Source organism: Astyanax mexicanus, chromosome 22, assembly GCF_023375975.1.
Source record: "Astyanax mexicanus isolate ESR-SI-001 chromosome 22, AstMex3_surface, whole genome shotgun sequence".
NCBI classification, from domain to species: Eukaryota; Metazoa; Chordata; class Actinopteri; order Characiformes; family Acestrorhamphidae; genus Astyanax; species Astyanax mexicanus.
In genome coordinates, this window is record NC_064429.1 from 31,364,795 (window position 1) to 31,387,961 (window position 23,167).

Genomic DNA, 23,167 nt, shown 5'->3' on the forward strand with positions numbered 1-23,167 from the left:
GACACTATCTCAATTATTTGAAAACAATATCTCAGAGAAGGTGTGTGTGTGTAAGCGAGAGAGAGAGAGAGAATGAGGGAAATAATGTGACTGAGATAAAGTAGTGTGCTGAGGGAGGAGTGAGAGGAGGTGGAGGTGGGGTGAAGGGGAGAGCACTGAGCGGAGGGAGGGATGGAGAGAGGGAGGGAGGAGAGAAAGTGGAGCTGTGGGAGAATTCATGCTGTGTTAGCATCCCCCGAGCAACTCCATCAATACTGCATACAGCTGAACTGCTGGCAGAAGACCTGCTACTGCTGCAGCCCACAGCCTCCGAGAGAGAGAGAGAGAGAGAGGAGGGCAGAGGACGAGCAAGACTGAGAGAGAGAGAGAGAGAGTGTAAGAGTGTGTGTGTGTGTTAGGAGCATTAGAATAAGCAGTAGGAATAGAGTGAGTAAGAGAAAGAGAGAGAGGGAGAGAGAGCAGCACTTCTTTTGGTCGCCTCTGTTTTCTGCCTACTGCTGCTGCTTTGTGTGTGTGTGTGTGTGTGTGTGTGTGTGTGTGTGTGTGTGTGTGTGTGAGGCTCGCAGTGGGACTGTGCCTGGATCCTGGGTTACTGCAGTAAAAGCAGTGCAGGACAGAGCACAGCTCTTCAGGAGGCTGGACACTGTGCAGTAGAATGCTGCATCTGACCGCCCACTGACCGCACACAGGTGAGTCCTGCCCGTTACCTGTCTCGCTCAGGTGCATGACACAGGCCCAGTTTTGGGATGAGGAGGGTTAGTGTGACCTAATTTCTTTAACCCTTTAAAGCCAGGTGTATCATAGGTGTTTACTACACATGTGAGTTCTTCAGAGCTCAGCAGTAACAAGAGTGTGATGATAGTTTTTTTTATTTAAATAAAATAAAAATTATGTACAAATAATAATAAAATGATAATTTACACTTTTTTGCTGGATTATCTATGCACTGCATGCACCAGAAAAATAGATGCAGATAAAAAAAAAACAAAGAGCAGAAGGGTTAAACTATTTCATTATAATCTCATTGTTATTTTGAGATACTTGTGCATTATTATCTCATTATCATAAGATACTATTTCACAACTACAAGATAATATTAGATTCTTTTGAGATACATTCTCATTATTTTGTAATACAAAGTTATTGTTTGGAGATTATCTTATTTTGAAATACTATTTCATCAGTTTGAGATACTATTTCATTATGTTGAAATACTTTTTTTATTTTGAGCTACCTCATAATTTATCTAAGATACTATCTCGTTGTCATAAGATGCTATTATTTTGTGATACCTAGTTATTGTTTTGAGACACTAAGTCATTATCTTAAGATACTATTGTTTTGAGATACTGTTTTATCACTTTGAGATACTTTTTCATCATTTTGAGAAAGAAAGTTATTATTGCAACATACTTTTACATTACTTTGAGATACGTTTACCTGATTTTAAGATATTTCATCTTTCATCTAAGATACTATCTCGTTATCATAAGATGCTATTATATTGTGATACTATTTCATTACTTTGAAAAAAACTTTGCTTGATTTTGAGATACTTCATGATTATGAAATACTGTCTCGTTGTCATAAGATGCAATTATTTTGTGATACCAGATTATTGTTTTGAGACACTAGGTCATTATCTAAATATTATTTTCTAATACCAAGTTATTGTTTTGAGACACTAAGTCATTATTTTAAGATGCTATAGTTTTGAGATACTATTTCATCACTTAGAGATACTTTTTCATCATTTTGAGAAAGAAAGTCATTATTGCAACATACTTTTACATTCATTTGAGATGCTGTTCATTACTTTGAGATACTTTTACTTGATTTTGAGATACTTCATCATTCATCTAAGATACTATCTCGTTATCATAAGATGCTATTATTTTGTGATACCAAGTTATTGTTTTGAAACACTATATATCATTATGTTAAGATGCTATTGTGTTGAGATACTCTCTCATTATTCTGAGATACTATTACCTGATTCTGAGATACTTGCACATTGTCTCATTATCATAGGATACTATTTCACAACTATGAGATACTATTACAGTACATACTTTTGAAATACATTCACATTTTTTTGTGATACAAAGTTATTGTTTTGAAACCCTATATAAGTCATATCTTAAGTATTATCTTAAGATGCTATTGTTTTGAGATACTATTACATCACTTTGAGACACTTTGAGATACTATTTCATTACTTTTAAAAACTTTTGCTTGATTTTGAGATACTTCATGATTATGACATACTGTCTTGTCATAAGATGCAATTATTTTGTGATACCAGATTAATATTCTATTATTTTCTAATACCAAGTTATTGTTTTAAGACACTAAGTCATTATTTTAAGATGCTATTGTTTTGAGATACTATTTCATCACTTTGAGATACTATTTCATTACTTTAATGTACTTTTACTCGATTTTGAGACACTTCATTATTCTTAGATATTTTCTCATGATCATAAAATGCTATTATTTTGTGATACCAAGTTATTGTTTTGATAGACAATATAAGTCATTATGTAAGGATGCTATTGTTTTGAGATACTATTTCATCATTTTGAGATACAATGTCATCACTTTGAGATACTTTTTTATTAATTTAAAACACTTTTACTTGATTTTGAGATACTTCATCATTATTCTCGTTATCATAAGATGCTATTATATTGTGTTAAGTTATTGTTTTAAGACACTAAATAAGTCATTATGTAAGGATGCTATTGTTTTGAGATACTATTTTATCACTTTGAGATACTATTTTATCACTTTGAGATACTATTTCATTACCTTATGATACTTTCTCATCATTTTCTTGCCACTGGTCAAGATCATTATATCTTTTATGACATAATCCTAAAAATCAAATGTCTCATCTATCTGGCGCCCGTTATCAGGCTTCGAATTCCCGTAATCTACGTCACCTTGGTCACTCACATGACAACACCTAAAAACGTATACAGATCTCACCACACTGGAAGTCGTGTGGTGGGAACCTGATACACAGAGCTACAGAACTTTCTGGAACTGATGGACTCTGAGTGTGTGAAAGTGCTGGCTCTTTAGAGGGGTGATTGCGGTGGACAGATTTGTAGCAGAGTAGCAGCAGAGGCTGCAGTGAGACTGACACAGATGGATTATATCACTCACGACTCAATGTCTCTCGCTCGCTTCTTTTCTCTCTCTATCTTTGGTCGCTTAAAACTGGGCAGACTCAATGATTAGTGAGTTCATTCAGAGAAATGTTAATGCTTTAAAGGAGAACTCTGGTGTAAAATGGACTTTAGTTGTAGTAAAACATGATAAAAGTTCTTACCTTTGATGAATAGCACACCTCAGTTCTCCCACAGCGTTCCGAGATCCAGAAATTTTAACAGTTTCTCCAAACACCCTTCAGACTGGGTGACACAGGGCATAATTTACCCCGATAAATAACTTTTTCCACAGTTATCCAGCTCAAAGTAGCTCCACACCTCCTTGCTAGAATCTGGAGAGCCCTGACATTTAAAAAGAGGCATTAATAACTAAAAAAAAGTGCACAAGAAGCTTATTAAACAACACTGTTTACATCCTATAACACTAGCTTCAGCTCAGAGCGCCGCCATCACTGTACTGATAATGACATAGACATATATATACATACAGTCCGCATAGCGTAGCAGCCGGCGCCAGGAGGCAGGCTATGCAGAATCTATGTACTGTATATATGTCTTTCATTATCATTAATCCACAATGATATTAACACTATATGTCTGTGGGGTGCCACTTTAAAATACGGCTCCTTTACAAAGGGTTTATAAATAGTTTATAAAGGAGTTTATGAAATTATAACCCATTAATAAGCAGTCTCAACATATAAATAGTAGGGGCATCAGTGGCCTGCCGTGTATCAAATAGCGATTCCACATTTTTTTATACTGTTAAACCTTAGATCTTACTACTAGATGCTTATCTTACTTTGTCTTTTCCATAAGTCATCATTAACATTTCTGTCAATTACTTTATTATATTTAACAGTAATAATATATTAAATAGCTAAACTGACTTTCTATATTATTTTATTAGATATGTAAAAATCAAACTCAAATGTTTTCAGTCAGTCAACAACAGAGATGAAGAGATTGGCCTCACTGTTCCAATGTTTTTAGAGGGGACTGTATATGTACAGCTCTTGAAAAACATAAGAGACCACCTAAAAATATGACTTTCTTTATTTTTACCAAATTAAAAACCTCTGGAATATAATCAAGAGGAAGATGGATGATCACAAGCCATCAAACCAAACTGAACTGCTTGATTTTTTACACCAGGAGTAAAGCAGCATAAAGTTATCCAAAAGCAGTGTGTAAGACTGGTGGAGGAAAACATGATGCCAAGATGCATGAAAACAGCAAATATTGAAACTTGTTTTCTTTGCATTATTTGAGGTCTGAAAGCTCTGCATCTTTTTTGTTATTTCAGCCATTTCTCATTTTCTGTAAATAAATGCTCTAAATGACTATAATATTTTTATTTGGAATTTGGGAGAAATGTTGTCTGTAGTTTATAGAATAAAACAACAATGTTCATTTTACTCAAACATAAACCTATAAATAGCAAAATCAGAGAAACTGATTCATGAACTGTGAAAAAAAGTGGTCTCTTAATTTTTTCCAGAGCTGTATATGTATATATATGTATATATTTCACACCACCTGCCTTATATTGTGTTGCCCTCCCCCTTGTTACTCCAGGCCAGCCTCTCTGGAATATCTGGCCATAAGTATTAGGGCACTAGAGTTCAGAGTTGATCTTGTTGTGGAATTCGGAGTTTAAGCTGTAGTACACTGCAGGGTTATGGCACAGAGCACGTGCCTGCAGGCTCCACTCATATACTCAAATACAGCTTTACTACAGGCTGCCTGGAGTAAACCTGTAGTTCTACAGATTTCTACAGATTTCTACTGTTTTTATACAGCCTAATCACAAACAATCCATCATGACCGTTTACTGCATTATCATATACATTCCTCATCCCTAACGCATACATCCAGCTGAGCTCGACTGCAGCGGGGGGTTCACTGCACCAACCAAAGCAGCTTTCCTCACTGCAAAGACCTGCATAACTGCACCTCTGTCAACTCAAATATTTCACATAATAAGACCTGCTTTCCGCAGAATGTCAGTGAGTGTGTGTGTGTGTGTGTGTGTGTGTGTGTTAGGAGAGAGTGAGGCCTGAGAGAGAATGAAAGAAAGTTGAGAGTTCAATCATTTATGATTAGTGAGGGAGAGAAAGAGACAGAGACATATGGTAGAGTTGTATTATTAATTTTTAATTATGATTAATATGAATTGTTATGGTTATTCATATGAGTACAACGATTTGTGTATTGTAGGCTGCAGTAAGCATGCAGTATATAAAAAAAGAAATTAAAAAGAAGTCTATTTGTATTAGAATAACATATATTTTATATACAGCTCTAAAAAAATAAGAGACCACTTAAAAATGATGAGTTTCTTTAAATTTTACCAAATTGAAAACCTCTGGAATATAATCAAGAGGAAGGTGGATGATCACAAGCCATCAAACCAAACTGAACTGCTTGAAGTTATCAAAAATCAGTGTGTAAGACTGGTGGAGGAGAACATGATGCCAAGATGCATGAATACTGTGATTAAAAACCAGGGTTATTCCACCAAACTCTTAAAACTTTATGAATATGAACTTGTTTTCTTTGCATTATTTGAGGTCTGAAAGCTCTGCATCTTTTTTTTTTGTTATTTCTAGACATTTGAGAGAAATGTTGTCCGTAGTTTATAGAAAAAAAAAACCTGTTTATTTTACTCAAACATAAACCTATAAATAGCAAAATCAGATAAACTGATTCAGAAACTGCTTTCTTGATTGAAAGTGCTTTCTTAATTTTTTCCAGAGCTGTATAAATATAATATATGTTAGTATTGATTCTATTAAGGTTACAAAATCATACATTTTTGAGCATTGGTATACAAAAAGTAATGCTTATTTGTTGTTTCTTTTGAAATCATGGCTATTAAAAGTCGTTCATTCTGCTTTTGTTGCTGTAACTGTATCTACTGTTCAGTTAAAGATTTCTGCTTGATTTTTTTTAGGAACATTGCTGCGAGGATTTGATTTCATTTCATGATTTCATGATGACAATTCAGCATCAGTTTCAGCAGTAGCTGTAGCTGAATGCACTCATTAAAAAGGGTGTCCACAAACATTTGGACATATTTTAGGATCTGAAGCATCAATATATCAATATCAATGCACTTATCTCTAATCCAAAAGCTCTTCCGACAGGGACTTGAAGGCACCATCTCTGCTTATGATAGAGTATCTTTGACTGTGAGCCCAGACTCCAGGGTTGCCAGGTTTGTGGTTTTCTTGACAAACTGAGCTTGTTTGAAAATGCAATTGCTGGTAGGGTGGAAGTATTTTGGTTTTCAGAAAAGAGGACACTGGGGACGAATAGGTATCTGCTGTGGTTAGGATGGTTGGGAGGTTGTGGCGAGGCTGGTGAGCTTCAAACATGCCTAAGTTGTAAGACTGTGTGTTTGTGTGTGTGAGAGTAGAAGGTGTGTAGTGATGAACTCTGAAGCTACATGAAGTTTGGAGGTGTGTAGTGATGAACTCTGAAACTACATGAAGTTTGGAGGTGTGTAGTGATGAACTAATCTGAAGCTACATGAAGTTTGGAGGTGTGTAGTGATGAACTCTGAAGCTACATGAAGTTTGGAGGTGTGTAGTGATTGGTGTAGCGACTCTGCAGAAAGTTGGTGAACTTTGTGCACTATGCTCCTTAGCATCGGCTGACCCCTCTCTGTTACTTTACAGAGCACAGAGTCACTGTGGTTCCCAGTCTCTTCCACTGTGTTATAATATCACTGACAGTTGGCTGTGGAATATTAAGTAGTGAGTAGTGAATTTTCACAACTGGACTTGTTTTTGCACAGGTGCTGCATCCTATCACATTACCACAGTGCTGGAGTTCACTGAGCTCCTGAGAGCCTGAGACCCATTCTTTCACTAATATAATGTTTGTAGAAGCAGTCCCAGCATGCCTAGAAATCTGAATTAAATTATTTGGATGTGTAAGTGAATACTTCTAGCAATATCGCATACAGCTCTGGAAAAAAATAAGAGATCACTTAAAAAATAATGAATGAAAACCTCTGGAATATAATCAAGAGAAAGATGGATGATCACAAGCCATCAAACTAAACTGAACTGCAGCTTTTGAACCAGGAGTAAAGGCATTAAGTTATCCAAAAGCAGTGTGTGAGACTGGTGGAGGAGAACATGATGCCAAGATGCATAAAAAGTGTGATTAAAAAAAGGGTAATTCCACTAAATATTGATTTCTGAACTCTTAAAACTTTGAATTATTTGAGGTCTGAAAGCTCTGCATCTTTTTTGTTGTTTCAGCCATTTCTCATTTTCTGCAAATAAATGCTGTAAATTACAATATGTATTCGTAACAAGTAGAATCATTAAAAATCAGGAGTCTAAACACACATTTATAACCAGACGATAGATAGATAGATAGATACATAGATAGATAGATAGATAGATAGATAGATAGATAGATAGATAGATACATAGATAGATACATAGATAGATAGATAGATAGATAGATAGATAGATAGATAGATAGATAGATACATAGATAGATAGATAGATAGATAGATAGATAGATAGATAGATAGATAGATACGTTATTGATTCCCGAGGGGAAATTTTGTCAACCCATTCAGTAGTTATTAAATAATACACCTTAGTATGTAATAATTATTGGAGTGTTAATTGTTAAAAACACAGTCTAATGTAATCTCTCCTGCTTCAGATTGGCACAGCTATCGCCGGAATTCGATTCAATGGCAATTTCCTTTGAGATTAATAAAGTCTCTATTAATAGAAGATGCTGAACTTTGACCGGTCACTGTCCTGTGAGGTCTGTAATCTTCCAAGGTTCCCCTATGCCTGCCTCATCTGAAGTGTCAAGCAGAGTGTTGATCATTGGAACTTTGCCCGCACCGTTCCCGCACACTACTTAGCCACTGGTTAATGATTAGCCCTTTCTCACAGATCGTAAGGAGATAAGAAATGTCACTCACAACAAAGCACTTTTCTTCCAATACATCTCCACTACTGGCAAAACACGCCGCAGAAATAGTGGTCAGGCCCTCAGTGGGTTTAGTTGCAGCGTGTTTAGACCAACAAGACTCCTGGGGCAGTGACCTGTGTGACCTGCATGGCCCTTCAGACATCGGCAGATACAATCTGCACTGTCTAAGCAGAAGAAGATGCACTGTTAGTTGTTGATGCTAATAACACACTAACACTCTTACTTACTCTATATACCTCTGAAATATAATCAAGAGGAAGATTGAAGGATGATCACAAACCATCAAACCAAACTGAACTGCTTGAATTTTTACACCAGGCATAAGGTTATCCAAAAGCAGTGTGTAAGACTGGTGGAGGAGAACATGATGCCAAGATGCATGAAAACTGTGATTTAAAACCAGGGTTATTTCACCAAATATTGATTAATGAAATCTTTAACTTAATGATAATGAATGTTATTTAAGCCATTTTTTTATTTTCTGCAAATAAATGCTTTAAATGACGATATTTTTATTTGGAATTTGGGACAAATGTTGTCCAGAGTTTGATTTTATTTTCTCAAACATAAACCAATAAATAGCAAAATCAGAGAAACTGATTCAGAAACTGAAGTGGTCTCTTAATATTTTCCAGAGCTATAAATCAGCAGGTTACTAAATCCACTCTGGAAAAAAATGTACTGTATATTGTTAAATATTTATACTGAAGAACTCTATTGGTCAAATCAGACAGTTTGGATGACTGTCCACACTGCAGTTTGATTGAAGTGATCAAATGAGATTAACATGTCCAGATAATACAGATAACATATCTGCTCAAGCTGTTTAGGTCAGTAACTAACCTTTTGTTCTCTTCTTGGATTCTTTCCTGAACTTTCTTCAATTAGTTTTTAAAAAGGCAGTTTTGTGTTGCATAGAAAAATTACCAGCCTGGTAATGTGAACGCAACCTTAGTCACCCAGGCTGGGAATTGAACGGTAGTCCCGCCACCTTTTGGGATCTTGATGAAACACTGTGGCACTGATACTGCAGCTCTGATACAATCACTATCAGCTGATAGACCTGAATGAAGTAAGACTTCCTACAGTATGAAGAACACCAATAGCCTGTGAGGGGATTTGGTGCTCCCTTTGAACTCTTGAGTCATTGTGTCTCAGTCAGAGTCCATTTCAGCTGATAAACTGTGTGTGTGTGTGTATGGGTCTGTAATACGTGTGAGAGCTAGCGTGTTGAGTCTCGTGAGCTCTGAGGAGCACTGTGGACTGGACGACCACTTGTCAAAAAACTACAGACTACTGGCTGGAGGGAATCAGATGGAACTGGAAGGAGCAAAATTACAGTAGGATTACAGGAGGTGAGGTTTGTTTAGTTGGGTGTTTTATTATAGTCAGTGATGTTGCACTATTAGTCGTTGCTGTTGATTTCAGCAGTAAAGGAAAAGTGCAAGCTGGGCAGACTGATACCAATAGATCCTTAGTATCAGAAAGTAAAGGAGTGACAAGATTCAGAAATGATGAACTGCTTTCTCTGGTCATTTTTCTCCACAGCTGAGAAACTGGCTTTTATCTAAATTGGTTTGGAGTGTTTGTGTGAACATCAACATCGACTGTGCTGATGAAGTTAAAGAGGAGAAATCCTGCACTGGCCTGCTTTAATCTGGTAGATGGCTTGTTTTTGAAATGTGTGTGTGAAATGTTTTTTCTTTTTAGACCACTATACTATACACTATATTGAAGCTAGGGCTACATGATATATCGTTTAAGCATCGTCATCTCGATTTGTGCATGTGTAATAGTCACATCGCAGGACGTCATGTTGCAATGGTTGGATTCTTGACACAAGAAGTAGATACACAGCGCTGTCTCTGTGTATGTGTGAGTGACAGGCTGCTGCTGCCTGAGAAGCACGAGAGGGAGGTGCAGGAATAAACAGGAGGTAACCGCAGCATGGCCTCCATCCACATGGTTGGGCACGTGCTTGTAAACATGGGCAAGTGTGGAAAGCTGTGCACCTCAATCCAGCACAGTTTTGCAGCGCAGACATTTCCAGTTACAGCTGAATTCATGCATTTAATACCAGAAAAACGCTTTTTCCATACATATCACTGCGATCTGATCACTAAATCAGCAGCCGGAGTCCGAGAGAGAACAACTCATCAAGTTCTCTCTCTCTCTCTCTCTCTCTCTCTTTCTTTCTCTTTGGGTGTGTTGAGTATTTAAACATTTTTGTATTCATATCCCCCCTTTTATAAGGATGTAACTGCATTATTTTGCTATTATATTATAAGATACACTATATTGTAATACAATACAATTCATACTGTAAAATCAGGTGTTCCTGAATCACTTCCATACACACAGCTAAATAATAAATAACAAAAGCAGCAGCTAGGCATGCTGGGACTGCTTCTACAAACATTATATTTGTGAAAGAATGGGTCTCAGGCTCTCAGGAAAATCAAAGACACAAGGTTTTGTTTGATCTCGAAAATATTTTATTACACAAATAATACAATAATATAATCATATAACAGTTTAAATATTAGTAATGTTAGAATAGTGTGTAGATTGAAATGGGTTAAGCTGTTTCAGACCTGAATTACAGCACATTGAATTCTGCCGTGATTTGATCAGCCGTGGTTTTATGTTTTTTGGATACAATCCAGGTTAGCACCGAACATCCCTTTCAGACAGCTTCCTCTTACAGCGTCCACAGTTAATCCTGTTGGATGTGGTTGGTCCTTCTTGGTGGTATGCTGACATTACCCTGGATACTGTGGCTCTTGATGCACCAACAATTTGTCCTCTTTTGAACTCTGGTATGTCACACATAATGTTGTGTGCATTGCAATATTTAAGCAAATTGAGTAAAACTATGCTCTTACCCTGCTAATTGAACACTCTTCACACTCTGCTCTTACTGGTGCAATAATGTGCAACTAATGAAGATTGGCCACCAGGCTGCTCCAATTTAGCCATGAAATCTCCCACACTAAAATGACAGGTGTTTCAGTTTCATTGTTCAACCCCTGTAATATTTTAATATAAACTCTATTTTAAATGAAATTAAAATAGCTAAAACAATTTAATTGCTTTTTAATGTCTATTGCATTTGTTAGCATTTTTATTGTTCTAAACCCCATATAATTAGGAAAACAAATAGCTCTTACTTTGCCTCGATGAGTTGAGTCTGAGTTGTTGTGTTTTCTAGTGCAATTAAAAAAAAGGAAATACATGATGACATGATATCCATTGTAATGGAAGGAAGGTCTGAAAGGGTTAAGTGTATTTTATCTCGCTTCTTAATCACTGAATAAGGCTTTCTGCTGGAGATATGATAACAGGATGATATCTCCTGATTCCCACATTCACACTGCCATAATGTTACCTCTTGAACTGAGTCACCCCTTATTATGTAACCCTCAGTTTAACCAGCGACGGCCATCGCTAACCCAGACTGACAGGGCTCGCTGGGTGCCACCCTCACAGGGTGCCATGCACCTGCATTCCAGTTCATGGTTTAACATGCAGTTAGTGGATATGACAGCATGTTGGTTAAAGAATAAAACAGATGATTAGCGGCGTGTGTTGGCAGAGCGAGCTCTGTGTGTCATATGCCGTGAAGGCTGGAAATCTTCTTAACCTACTTTAAGTAGAAAAAGAGAAATTTGCAGCAGGAGCCCCGGCACATTTACTAATCAGCGGCTTACAAACGCAAGCGAATCTGGCAGAATGTTGGAAACTAAACACCAGGAATACAAGAATACACACACTTAGCTCAGTGACGTTCTTAGCTGTTTGCTTCCAAGATTGGTTCTTTAGCAAGACGTGCCTTTTTAATCCAGACATTTGTTTGTTTGTTTTTATGCATGACCCAAAAAAAAAAGCGCAGTACTATATGAAGAGTGTGTAGGAACAGATTCCCAGTTGCTATGGAGAAATTCTGCAGGAATACACCAGTACTGCCCTCGTTCTGCCAAAATGACATGGCTTATTCTTTTAAATATTATTTTATATTGACTGTGAGAATGTAATGATGATTATATACAGCTCTGGAAGTTTCTGAATCAGTTTCTGAATCAGTTTCTCTATATAAAGAGATTTTGCTATTTATAGGTATATGTTTGAGTAAAATTAACATTTCTCTCAAATTCCATATAAAAATATTGTCATTTAAAGCAGAAAATGAGAAATGGCTGAAATGACAAAAAAGATGCAGAGCTTTCAGACCTCAAATAACGCAAAGAAAACAAAAATATGCCACTGGAAAAAAATAAGAGCACTTAAGACCACTTAAAACTATGAGTTTTAAGTGGTCTTAAGTGAAAACCTCTGGAATATAATCAAGAGGAAGATGGATGATCACAAGCCATCAAACCACCAAACTGAACTGCTTGAATTTTTGCACCAGGAGTAAAGGCATAAAGTTATCCAAAAGCAGTGTGCAAGACTGGTGGAGGAGAACATGATGCCAAGATGCATGAAAACTGTGATTTAAAACCAGGGTTATTCCACCAAATATTGATGATTTCTCAACTCTTAAAACTGTGAACTTGTTTTATTTGCATTGTTTAAGGTCTGAAAGCTCTGCATCTTTTTTTTTTTTTTCAGTCATTTCTCATTTTCTGCAAATAAATGCTCCAAATTACGAAATTTTTATTTGGAATTTGGGAGAAATGTTGTTTGTAGTTTATAGAATAAAACAACGTTCATTTTACTCAAATATATACCTATAAATAGCAAAATCAGATTTTTTCAGAGCTGTACATAGTATTAGGTAGGTTAATATACATTACAATTGGCCTAATACAACAGAATACATCAACAAGTAGAACCAAACAATGCTACTCCATAAACCAATCCAACACCAGAATCAGTAGAATATTACTGTAAAAGAAAGTGTTGGCTTGATTTCATGCTGTTAACCAGAAACTGGGTCTTGCTACAGGCAGCATTAAAGTTTCAGATGCCCCAGAAGTTTGGCCATGGTCTAGTTTCCGTTCCTGAGCGCTCTGTGGGATAGACTGCACCTCTCCCTCATTAAGGAGCACTATTGTTCTTTCCACTCGCCACTTCAAGGACCTTTGGGTGTGATGTGAATATCAATTGGATCTTTTATCAGAGCCCCCGAAAAGCTGTTTGAGCATTTAAATGTTGTGCCTGAGCTGGACACCAGAACTTCTTCATGGTTTTGTGGTAACTTGGCTTTTGTATAGATTAGCAGTGATTTGCAAGCTTTGTTGTGTTACAGTATCATATATATGATATCATATACATTTTTTTTTATATTTTAAGGTACTTTAGCTTGGTCACAGCCATGCTCTGCCTTTTAGTCTAGTTTAAAGTTATTTGGTACCACTTTAAAACAAGGCTCCTTCATAAAGGGTTTATAAATCGTTCATATAACTACTAAAAAACTAAAACAAAAAAACTTAAAAAAACATTAATAAGCACTTAATAAACACATAAATACAATGAACAGTAAAAATAACCTTTTAAACATATCTAATAATAATAAATATAGAAATATATTCTATGTAATAAATAATATAGAATGCCAGTTTAGTAAATTAATGTTATTACAGTAAAGTATAGTAAATAAAGTAAGAATAGTATCTAGTAAGATCTGAGGTTTAACAGTATAAATGAATGTGGAATCACATTATCACTATTTGATGCATGACAGGCCACTGTTGCCCTTCTTATTTATGTGATATAACTGCTTGTTATTTAAGCAATAGAGCACGAGAGGGAGTGTGTTATCACGAATAACATCACGGCTGTGATTCGGTCGTAGGCACGAGCCGAAGGCGAGTACAGTAGATCACCACAGCCGTGATGTTATTCGTGATAACACACGACTTCGAGTGTTCTATTGCTTTTATACAACAGTTTCTTTTTTAACAAAATGAATAAAGAAAATAAATCAAAGAACTTTAAGAAATTAAGAATGAATATGCTTTAATATGGACTGTGCCTTCCGCCAAAAAGTAGTTCCACCCCTACTATAACAGAACTGAAACTTAACTACAAAACGGTGTATGGTTTATACAGACTAACACTACGAAAGTTAGCTTGAACGCAAAATTGTGAATAAGCGAAGGTGGTAACGTTAGGAGCATGAAATAACGCTAATACTCTCCTCTCCTGCTCTGTGGAGTTGTCTTCAGGTAAAAGCTGTGCATTTTTTGAGCATTTCTGCTTGTTTTGCCGGGTGGTGTTGGTTTTAGCTAGCTGGCTGGACTATGGTTAGGTTAGCGTAGCTTGCTTCAGCTTAGCATTAACTTAGTTTAGCCTAGCCTGGCTAGTTAGCGTTCTGGCTGTCAGACGGCATTAGCCAAGCGGTTTTCTTGCCCTTTTTTCCACAAAAAACAGCCAGAGCTGCGGGTGAGCGTACCGTGGTTGAGCGCTAGCCTGTGCTAAGCTAACGCTGCTGCTGATTATTCTAAGCTGTCCTGTGTGTATACGCCGTTACTCGGCAACGCATCGGCGGAGTGATACAGGTTTAGTGTGAGAAGGCCGTGATGTTATCACAAATATCAGCACGGCTAGAACACTTCTCAACCAATCAGATTGTGAGGTCGGAACTAACTGTTGTATAATGGTTTATAACCGAATTAATAACCATTAATAAACTTTGTAAACTATTTATAAACCTTATTTTAAAGTAGTACCCTTTATTTAGAGTTTTTTTGGTTAAAATTATTTTATTCTCATTAGATTTAGAACCTATAAGTTTCTGTGTAGTGAGATACTCGAAATCCTGTTACATAACATCAGTATAGGGTTGTAGTGTGAAGAGTGACTGATAGTAGAAGTGGGCTTGAATAGCTGATGGATTCCTGGCTCTAAACAGATTCTCTCTAAAAGTCTTTTGGAGACTTTTGTGCTCCTGTTGGCATCACCATGGATGCAATAGCGTGTTCTCATTCATGTGATAACAAAAACATTTACTCTTAAAGCTGACCAAATACTGCCTCCCTTAATGCTCTTTTTATACTCATTCATGTGAGTTGATTTCAAATTGCTCCTACTGCAGCCGTTTTTAATTTTGAACACTTAATTTTATTTTTTTTGGGATGTATTGCAGGCCTGGAATGCAGGAATGGATGAATATTAATAAATGAAATGGAATTGACCAGACAAAACATGAAATATCTTACTTAAATATTTTAAATGTTAGAAACACTGCATTTTGAGTGTATTTTCATGCATAATATTTGTCATACATCCCATTTTTCTGGTTTTGAGGTTGTCACTTCACATATATTCCCTGGGCACTTTTAAAAAATATAGTAATGCTGGGTTTGTCAGTTCATTTTGTTTAAAAATTATTGTGTCGTGAATTCCGCAAGATTATGAAAGAATTACTTTGAGATTCTGAGTCCACCATGCATTTTATTAGATTTGTCTGTTGCAAATCATTCATTTAGATATTGAGACTTTTTGAGGATGAGCTAATTCCACAGATGAGCGTCATTCTGAAAAATTAGAGAAGAACCTATCAGTGTTTATGAGGTTGATCACCAAAGCCAATACCAGTCAAGGGCGGTAGCAGTGCCAATATTGCACGTTATAGCACAAACTTCGAGTGTATTATTGTGATTATACCACAGTTCCATTATCACTGTTTATTGAAAGATTTTGAGTTAAAGAGGACGAGAAAATACATTCTGTTTGGTTGTAAAAACTCCATGAGTTAAAATAGTTCCATTGCTGCTCTGTTTGTAGCTGCTGTGCTGTTTGGTTTGTAAGCGCTGCATCGTTGCTAGGTTACCTGTATGTGGTGGAGTAATACATGGAGAGCTTCTTTTACAGTGCATTACCGGCTGATAACGGCACTCATAGAACACCTCTCAGCCAATCACATTGCATGGCCAGAAATAACTCTGCTATAATGCCACATAGATGCCAGGCAAATTTGACACAGCTCCTAATAATCACAGTGACATCTAATCAAAGATTGGGAATCTATGTTGACTGTAAATCAACTCAAGCTCTTTTCTCACCAAAATAAGCAAAATTCAGGAGAGATTTATATGTCTTTTTTTTATAAAAATGTTTTAGTTTACACTAAGGAACACAGGAACAGGGTGGCGTTGGCTTATGCTTACATCAGCAGCCTGACTGCCTGTTTTCCAAAGTCATCTTTCTGCATAGAATAGCCCATATTTAATGTTAAAAACAATATAACTAAGTTATTATTGTAATAATAATATTAATTCATATTATTATATTATTCTAAAAAAGTTTGGAACAGGATTTCTTTAGCTTTAGCTTCCTGGCAGCTGATGCTGTACAGTTGGTTGGGGTTAAATGCAGTCTTTAGCGCTTGGTAGTATGTGTGGTTAGTGGTGTTTGTTAGCTCTGCTACTCACTGTATGGGTTAAAGAGGCACTAAATAGCAATCAATATGCTACTTATATGTCTCATAAGATTCAGGTCACTGCTGATAGCTTGATGCTAATGTAACAGGCAAATCCCATTAAGCAGCTAGTTTTAGTACTGCCTAAAAAGAAAATTATTAAAGCTTTTAAACTCCACATATAAACCTTTTAAACAAGCTCTGGCTTTAACTTCAGCGTTCAGCTCACAGTAGCAGTAATGCTAGCGTCTTTACTGCATAAAACCTGTTTATTTTAGAAAATAAAATACAGAAGTATTTTTTCTTTCTTTTTGGTGAAATACATCATTTTACTTTTTAAAAGTAAAGGAATATCCAGGACAAGGAGATATACTAGATAACTACCTAAAGTTATAAAAAAAATGTAAATTTGAGTTTTTAGCCATTAGCCATTTAGCTCCATTCACCCTATTATATCATTAGTACAAATGAACAGACAAACAGTGTCAAAAAAAAAAAGTAAAAAAAATATGTTCACACATTTGTCTTTCTTTGTTTCTTTTTTACTTAACCAAAGAAAATAAATAATCCAATTTGTGACGAGAAAAACATGATTACACCTGAACCATGATATTTGTTATCCTTTACACCAGTATTACACTGTAAACTACAGCAAATTGGGAATCAATCAGTAAGGTTAGTCAGGCATCTTTTTACTGAAGCGGCCCCATTTGGTGGCCAGAGTAGGAGGTCTTTAATCAGCGTTTTCTGGCCAAAATTAAATGGTTTTATTCAGCAGTTTTAACTGTTTTGTTCTATTTTAGCTACTGATTACGTCACCTGACAACAGGCAGACAGGACGAATATAGCATTTGCAGAATTTGCATATGATGTCTACTGTCACTTGAGAGATATGATTAATGTGATTAATAATAAATCTGCAGTAGGTAAGCTGGTGAACTGCTGACCCCTGCTGAGTTCTAATGAATGAGTTTATCCACATTTAAGTTGCACCCATTGCTCACACAGATGTGCAAATGTGCACACACAGCTTGTTTACTGCCCATGGACACGTACTAGCAATGTAATAGGACTCTCTGAAACTGATAAACGAATATAACCCTATTGACATCATGCTTAATGAGGGGCTAGAGAGGTACACACTGGGAAAAAAAAATCAACTGGCTATCACTTGACAAAATATATGTATATTAAGACATATATTCTTATTTTAAGCAAAACAAAAAAGAAAGATTTCTTTAAAAAAGCAATTGCAATTTCTCAAAATAAGTAAAGTAAAACTTAAATCATTTTTTTTATTTTAAAATTTAGACTCAATAATTAAGATCAAAATCAATTTAATGTCTGACTTTTTGTGATTATTTTGAGTTAAAATGACTTAAAATAAGGTGGAAATTCTAAGTAAAATGGATTAAAATAGTTATTCCTAAAATAAGCAAAATAATCCAACACTTACACAATGCTTTGTAAGACAAAAACTCTTATCAGAGAAGAAAATAAGATTTATTGCCTTAAAATTAGAAAATTTAACTTGCTAAGATTTACCTTTTTGCAGTGCATTTATTCATACACAGTTTAGAAGGGTCAATAAATTGTCACATCCTTGCCCTGTTCCTGTTGGTTCCCTTCATGCTCATTTGTAGCTCCGCCCCCTTGTTACCTCTCCCCAGGTGTTCCCTGTTTCCTTTTCTGCCTTGTGTGTGTGTATATGTAGCCATTTGTTTTCAGTGTTAGTTTGTCGTTTTTTTTTTTACGTTGGTTAGGTTGCTGTTCCTTGTCTCAGTTTATTTTATATTCCTGTATGTTTGTTTAGATAGTGTCGCACCTTAGCCTGTGTCTGTCTAGTGTATTGCTCTTTTATGGTACATGGCAATAAAATGTATCTACCATGAGTTCAAATAGACGCATTAGTGTGAAAGAACTGTGCAAATGGGCAATAAATAGTGCTGTTTATATATATGTATATATATATATATATATATATATATATATATATATATATACATATATATAAAGTAGTAATAATACCAATGGTAACGACTGATTGTTGACTGATGGCTGTGAGTTCTGGTGAGTGTAGTATGAGTGTTAGTGTTATCAGTGAGGGGTTGAGTTCAGCAGAGTAATGGTGGCGGGAACAAAGCTGGACCTTGCCATGAGCACAGTGCCCAGTGCTCAACCAACCTCACTCACTTATAAGATAAAACCTCACAATATATACAGGTGTGGGCATTCCCAAGCCGTCCTCCTAAGGTTGATCTTCATGACGCATTACATATGATACATACTGTTGTCCCATGACTTTTGGCACACGTATATTGATTTTTTATTTTATTTTAATTTTTTTTTTTAAATAACCATCCTCAGGCTATGTGCAGTGGCTGATTTCTGATATGGACAAGCGGGCCAGACAGGTCCGAACTTCACTACTGTGGTGCTGCATCCATCCCCATTCCCTACGGTCCATCCTGAGCTTCTGATCCTGCCCTGGGCTTCCCAATCACCGGGCCTCCTGGCTTCACTCCGGGCCCACCATGGGAGGATGCCTCTCCAAACCCAAACCAGGTGACACACACACACACACACACATACTGTACACAATACCCACACGTATACTCACACAGGCAGACGCATTCTGCCGTACACCCCCACCCACGCCCTCAAATCCTGTAATAATTGGCACTTGTTTCTTCATCTATATATAGGTCAGTCCAACCTGCCCCCTGACTGCTTTGTGGCATGGCTTTCTTTTGGTGCTGCAGGAATTTTAATGCTCTCAGTCGCTCTCTGTGTTCACGGGGATTAGACAGTGAAAAATGAGTGTTGAGCGTGTTCGAGTGTTTCACAATGTATCGCTGTTTCCTTTCTTCCGTCGCGAAGACCGAGTGGAGCTGAAGGGCACCAAATATGACTTCATCAGTCAATGGAGCCGCTTGTTGGACTGCGAGTGGGCACTGGCTTTTGGACGGCAGCGAGACTTGAATTGATTGAGCCTACATTGAGGGACTGTGGGCTTTTTATTAATCTGAACCCAGAAAAAAAAAACAAGCACATAAATTCGATATGGCACTGAAAACCGACTTATACAGGACTTTTATACTCTGACTTAAGAGTATTCAGTGTTTCATTGTCTGATCAGACTTTTATTTAGAAAGAAATACTTAGAAATCAGAGGATTCATTAGATTATGATATTCTGGGCCAGGTTCCCAGATTAACGGATTACACCTAAGACTAGACTAAACAGAGATTTTCTAACTCATTTACAAAATAAATAGTAATAATATACCCAGAAGGAATTATTGGAATGATAAAGCTTTATAGTATATCTGTGAATGTAATGATGATATACTAGAATGTAAATTATTTAAAACAATATTAAAGTATCACTACAGCCCAATTTATACTGCGTCGTATCCAGCAAAATGTGTGCGACGCAGCGGAGCATGTTTATACTTCTGCGTGCGCATATCAGCAGCTGTGCATTGCTTTGCAGTTTAAACTGTAAACGCGAGAATGTGTGGGAGGTCTGTTATTGTCCCTCGTCTCACTACTAGTAGGGGTGACTGACAGTTGGCTGCAATGGCCAGTTGTGATCGGGAGATTGCTGGTTCGAATCCCGGTCATGCAACTTGCCATCAGCTGCGGGAGCCCTGAGAGAGCACAATTGACCTTGCTCTCTCTGGGCCAGATGATTGCGACTTTCCACTCATCACTCCTAGGGTGATATTGCAACCATCTACTTAGTGGAATAGCTGTGTGTGTGTGTGTGTGTGTCAGACAGAGAGGGAGGGAGAGAGAGTGAGTAATTGAGTATGAATGGAAGTATTAAAAACTCAGATATTACTGTATTGTAATGGCTTTAGTGCCCTGAGTGATATGTTATTAAATCAGATATGACATCAATCTATCAACTCTTTCACAGTTTGTGAACCAGTCTTTAGCAGTATTTCAGATGATTTCTTTATTTTAAAATCATATCTGCTTTCTGAAAATGTTATTTAAAAAAATACAATTCTGTCTAGCATAGGAATTGATTATATGATCTTGTGCCCTGTTTATGGGATAAGCTAATATTTCTGTTGAGTTCTGTTCTGTTCCCTAAGTGGTCACATGTATTTTGGGGTGACTTAGAGATACATTTCATTGTCATATTTTTTACATTAATAATAAATGTACAATTTAAATAAAACAAAATACAATTGTATTATTTTTTGGTGGGGGCTGCCGAATATTTTGCAACCAGATTTATTTAGCTAAAAATTGCAAAAAAAAAAATGTTTCGGTCTGAATAATTTATTACTAAATTATTTTGAGCCACCCTCACATCAGCAAAAATATCATTATTTGATTAATTAAATAAATCTCTTAAAATTGGCAAAATTTCAGGAGATTGTGGAGCTTGTCATCTGCCACCGGAGCCCTGAGAGAGCCCAGTTGGCCTTGTTCTCTCTGGGTGGGTACAGTAGATGGCGCCTTTTCCCCTCATCACTCCTAGGGTGATGTTGATCAGAACAAGGCTGCATCTGTGAGCTAATGTATCAGAACCGAGTTCCTGCGCTTTCCTCAGAGTGCACTGTGATGCTACTCTGCAATGCTGCATCAGAAACAGTTCAAAAAGAGGCGGAGTCTGATTTTAAATGTGTCGGAGGACGTGTGTGCTAGTATTCACCCTCCTGGTGTTGTGGCATCACTAGTGATAGGGAGAGTCCTAATGAGTGGGTTGGGTAATTGGCCATGTAAAATTAGAAATAATAATATTAAACAAATTTAATTGGCAAAATGTATGAAAACGTGTCTGTTTTAGTTAAAAAAAAAAAAGTTTAGCACATTTTTATTAGTTTTGAGTGTAGCTTTTAGAATCAAATGTCAGAAGTGCTGCATCATGCTAATAGACAGTGATATCCGTTTACTACATTAATAAAAACAGCATTAAACTCCAGATTCAATGAGTAAAATAAGTTTACACAGCCATGGATAGTTTTGTTAACTTTTTATTATTGTAAATTTACAATTTATGTAATTAAAATGTCTGTTTAATAGGGATAATGTGGTACTGCTACTATATATCTTACACACAGTGTATCATTTTAAATGAATATCATTCAAACACAAGCATAACTTCTCCTACATCCAACCCAGAACCCAAACTTCATACTAACACTTCTGTCACCTTGTTCTGACGACCCAGCTTTCAGTTCGAATCTCCTTCTTTTCAGTGCAGTGTCACTAATAATCAAGCATCTGGAGCGCACCGGCCGCCGCCGGCCAGCTTTCTTCTCCACCACTGGCCTTGGTCGTCCCTTACGATTTTCCATTGATTTTAATTAAGCTTCGCTCAGCAGGTGAGAATTCTCTCTGAGATTAAAGCATTAGAGCCTGGTTGGTTCTCAGCACATTTTTCCAGCCAGAGAGTGAAAGCTGGTTCCGTGCTCGCTGTGGTGGAACTGCATTACACAACCACCGCCCTCTTCTCATGGAGAAACTTCCAAAAGGAAAATATACACTGCTAATTGGTCTTAGAAGTGATCTATACTATTAGTGAGGAGTTTTAAAATACGCCCCCAATTTCTCCCAGTTTTTATTGATATTTATTGGTTTATTGATCTTGAATGGTACATTGGTAGTAAGGTGGTTCTGTCTGTAGGGCTCAAATATACAGTAAAATAACATAATGTAAGGAATACCAGTACCAGGGGAGATAAACGCTGGTTAGAAAACACAGGTTTATTTATAGAGTTAGGCAAACAGGGGTGTTTAAAAACAGGCAGAGTAAAAACCAGCAAGGCAGCAAAGATATAGACATACCTAAAGAGTGGTCGATAAACAAGCAAGGTTTGGTACACTGAATATCCATATAACAGGGAGTAGGCAAGAGAGTAGTCAAAGAGGAGAAATAGACAGAGGTGGAAAGTAATAAATTACATTTACTCAAATTACTGTTATTGAGTAGATTTTATGAGTAATTTGTAATTTTTAAGTAGTTTTTAAAATAGGTAATTTTACTTTTACTCAAGTACATTTTGACACAAGTAATTTACTTCACTACAATGGACAACTCCCCATTACTGAGTAAATAATTAAATACTTTTTTACATGAAAGAAAAAAAATGGATCATAGAAACTTATGCCACTTGTTTTTGAAAAAGTTTTATGGGGTGGTCTGAACAAATACTGCCTGAAAGATCCAAATTATTATTTGGAATAATAATTAATTTAAAAAAAATAATTGTACTTTTTTACATCAAATAATTAAAAGTAACTATGTAACTTTTACTCAAAATAAATTTTAAATTGAGTACTTTTTTACTTTTACTCGAGTAGATTTTTAGATGGGTACTTTTACTTTTGCTTGAGTAGAATTTTTGCAAAGTAAAGGTACTTTTACTTAATTACAAATTGTCAGTACTTTTTCCACCTCTGGAAATAGGTCGGCAAAAGTAAATCAAACAAGCAAGAGGGAAGAGTCAGAAGAGTAAATGATAGGCAGAAACAAGGTCAAGAAACAGAGAATCAATAGGCAGGATAGAACGCTTAGTACAGAGCTACAAATACGCAACAACTTGAGAGTTGCACAGAGGGAGTATATATACTAGGAAGACCAGGTGGAGATGATTTGCAATCAGTCAGTAGCTGGGTGATGTAGAACGCTT

General features: G+C 36.4%; 1 protein-coding gene across 2 annotated transcripts in view; it reads left to right on the forward strand.

Moving 5' to 3' along the window:
• The first annotated feature begins 222 nt into the window (after nucleotides 1-222).
• LOC103040026 (apoptosis inducing factor mitochondria associated 3) overlaps nucleotides 223-23,167 on the forward strand; it is a 39,623-nt gene continuing 16,678 nt past the window's right edge. The window contains exons 1-2 of one of the 2 annotated variants that reach the window (XM_049470693.1): nucleotides 223-689; nucleotides 18,883-19,080. In XM_049470693.1, coding sequence (XP_049326650.1) covers nucleotides 19,050-19,080 — 31 coding nt within the window. In that variant the 5' untranslated portion in view covers nucleotides 223-689; nucleotides 18,883-19,049. Of the gene's footprint in view, nucleotides 690-9,342; nucleotides 9,506-18,882; nucleotides 19,081-23,167 lie in introns of those variants that run through there. The other variant, XM_049470694.1, reaches the window with a different exon arrangement.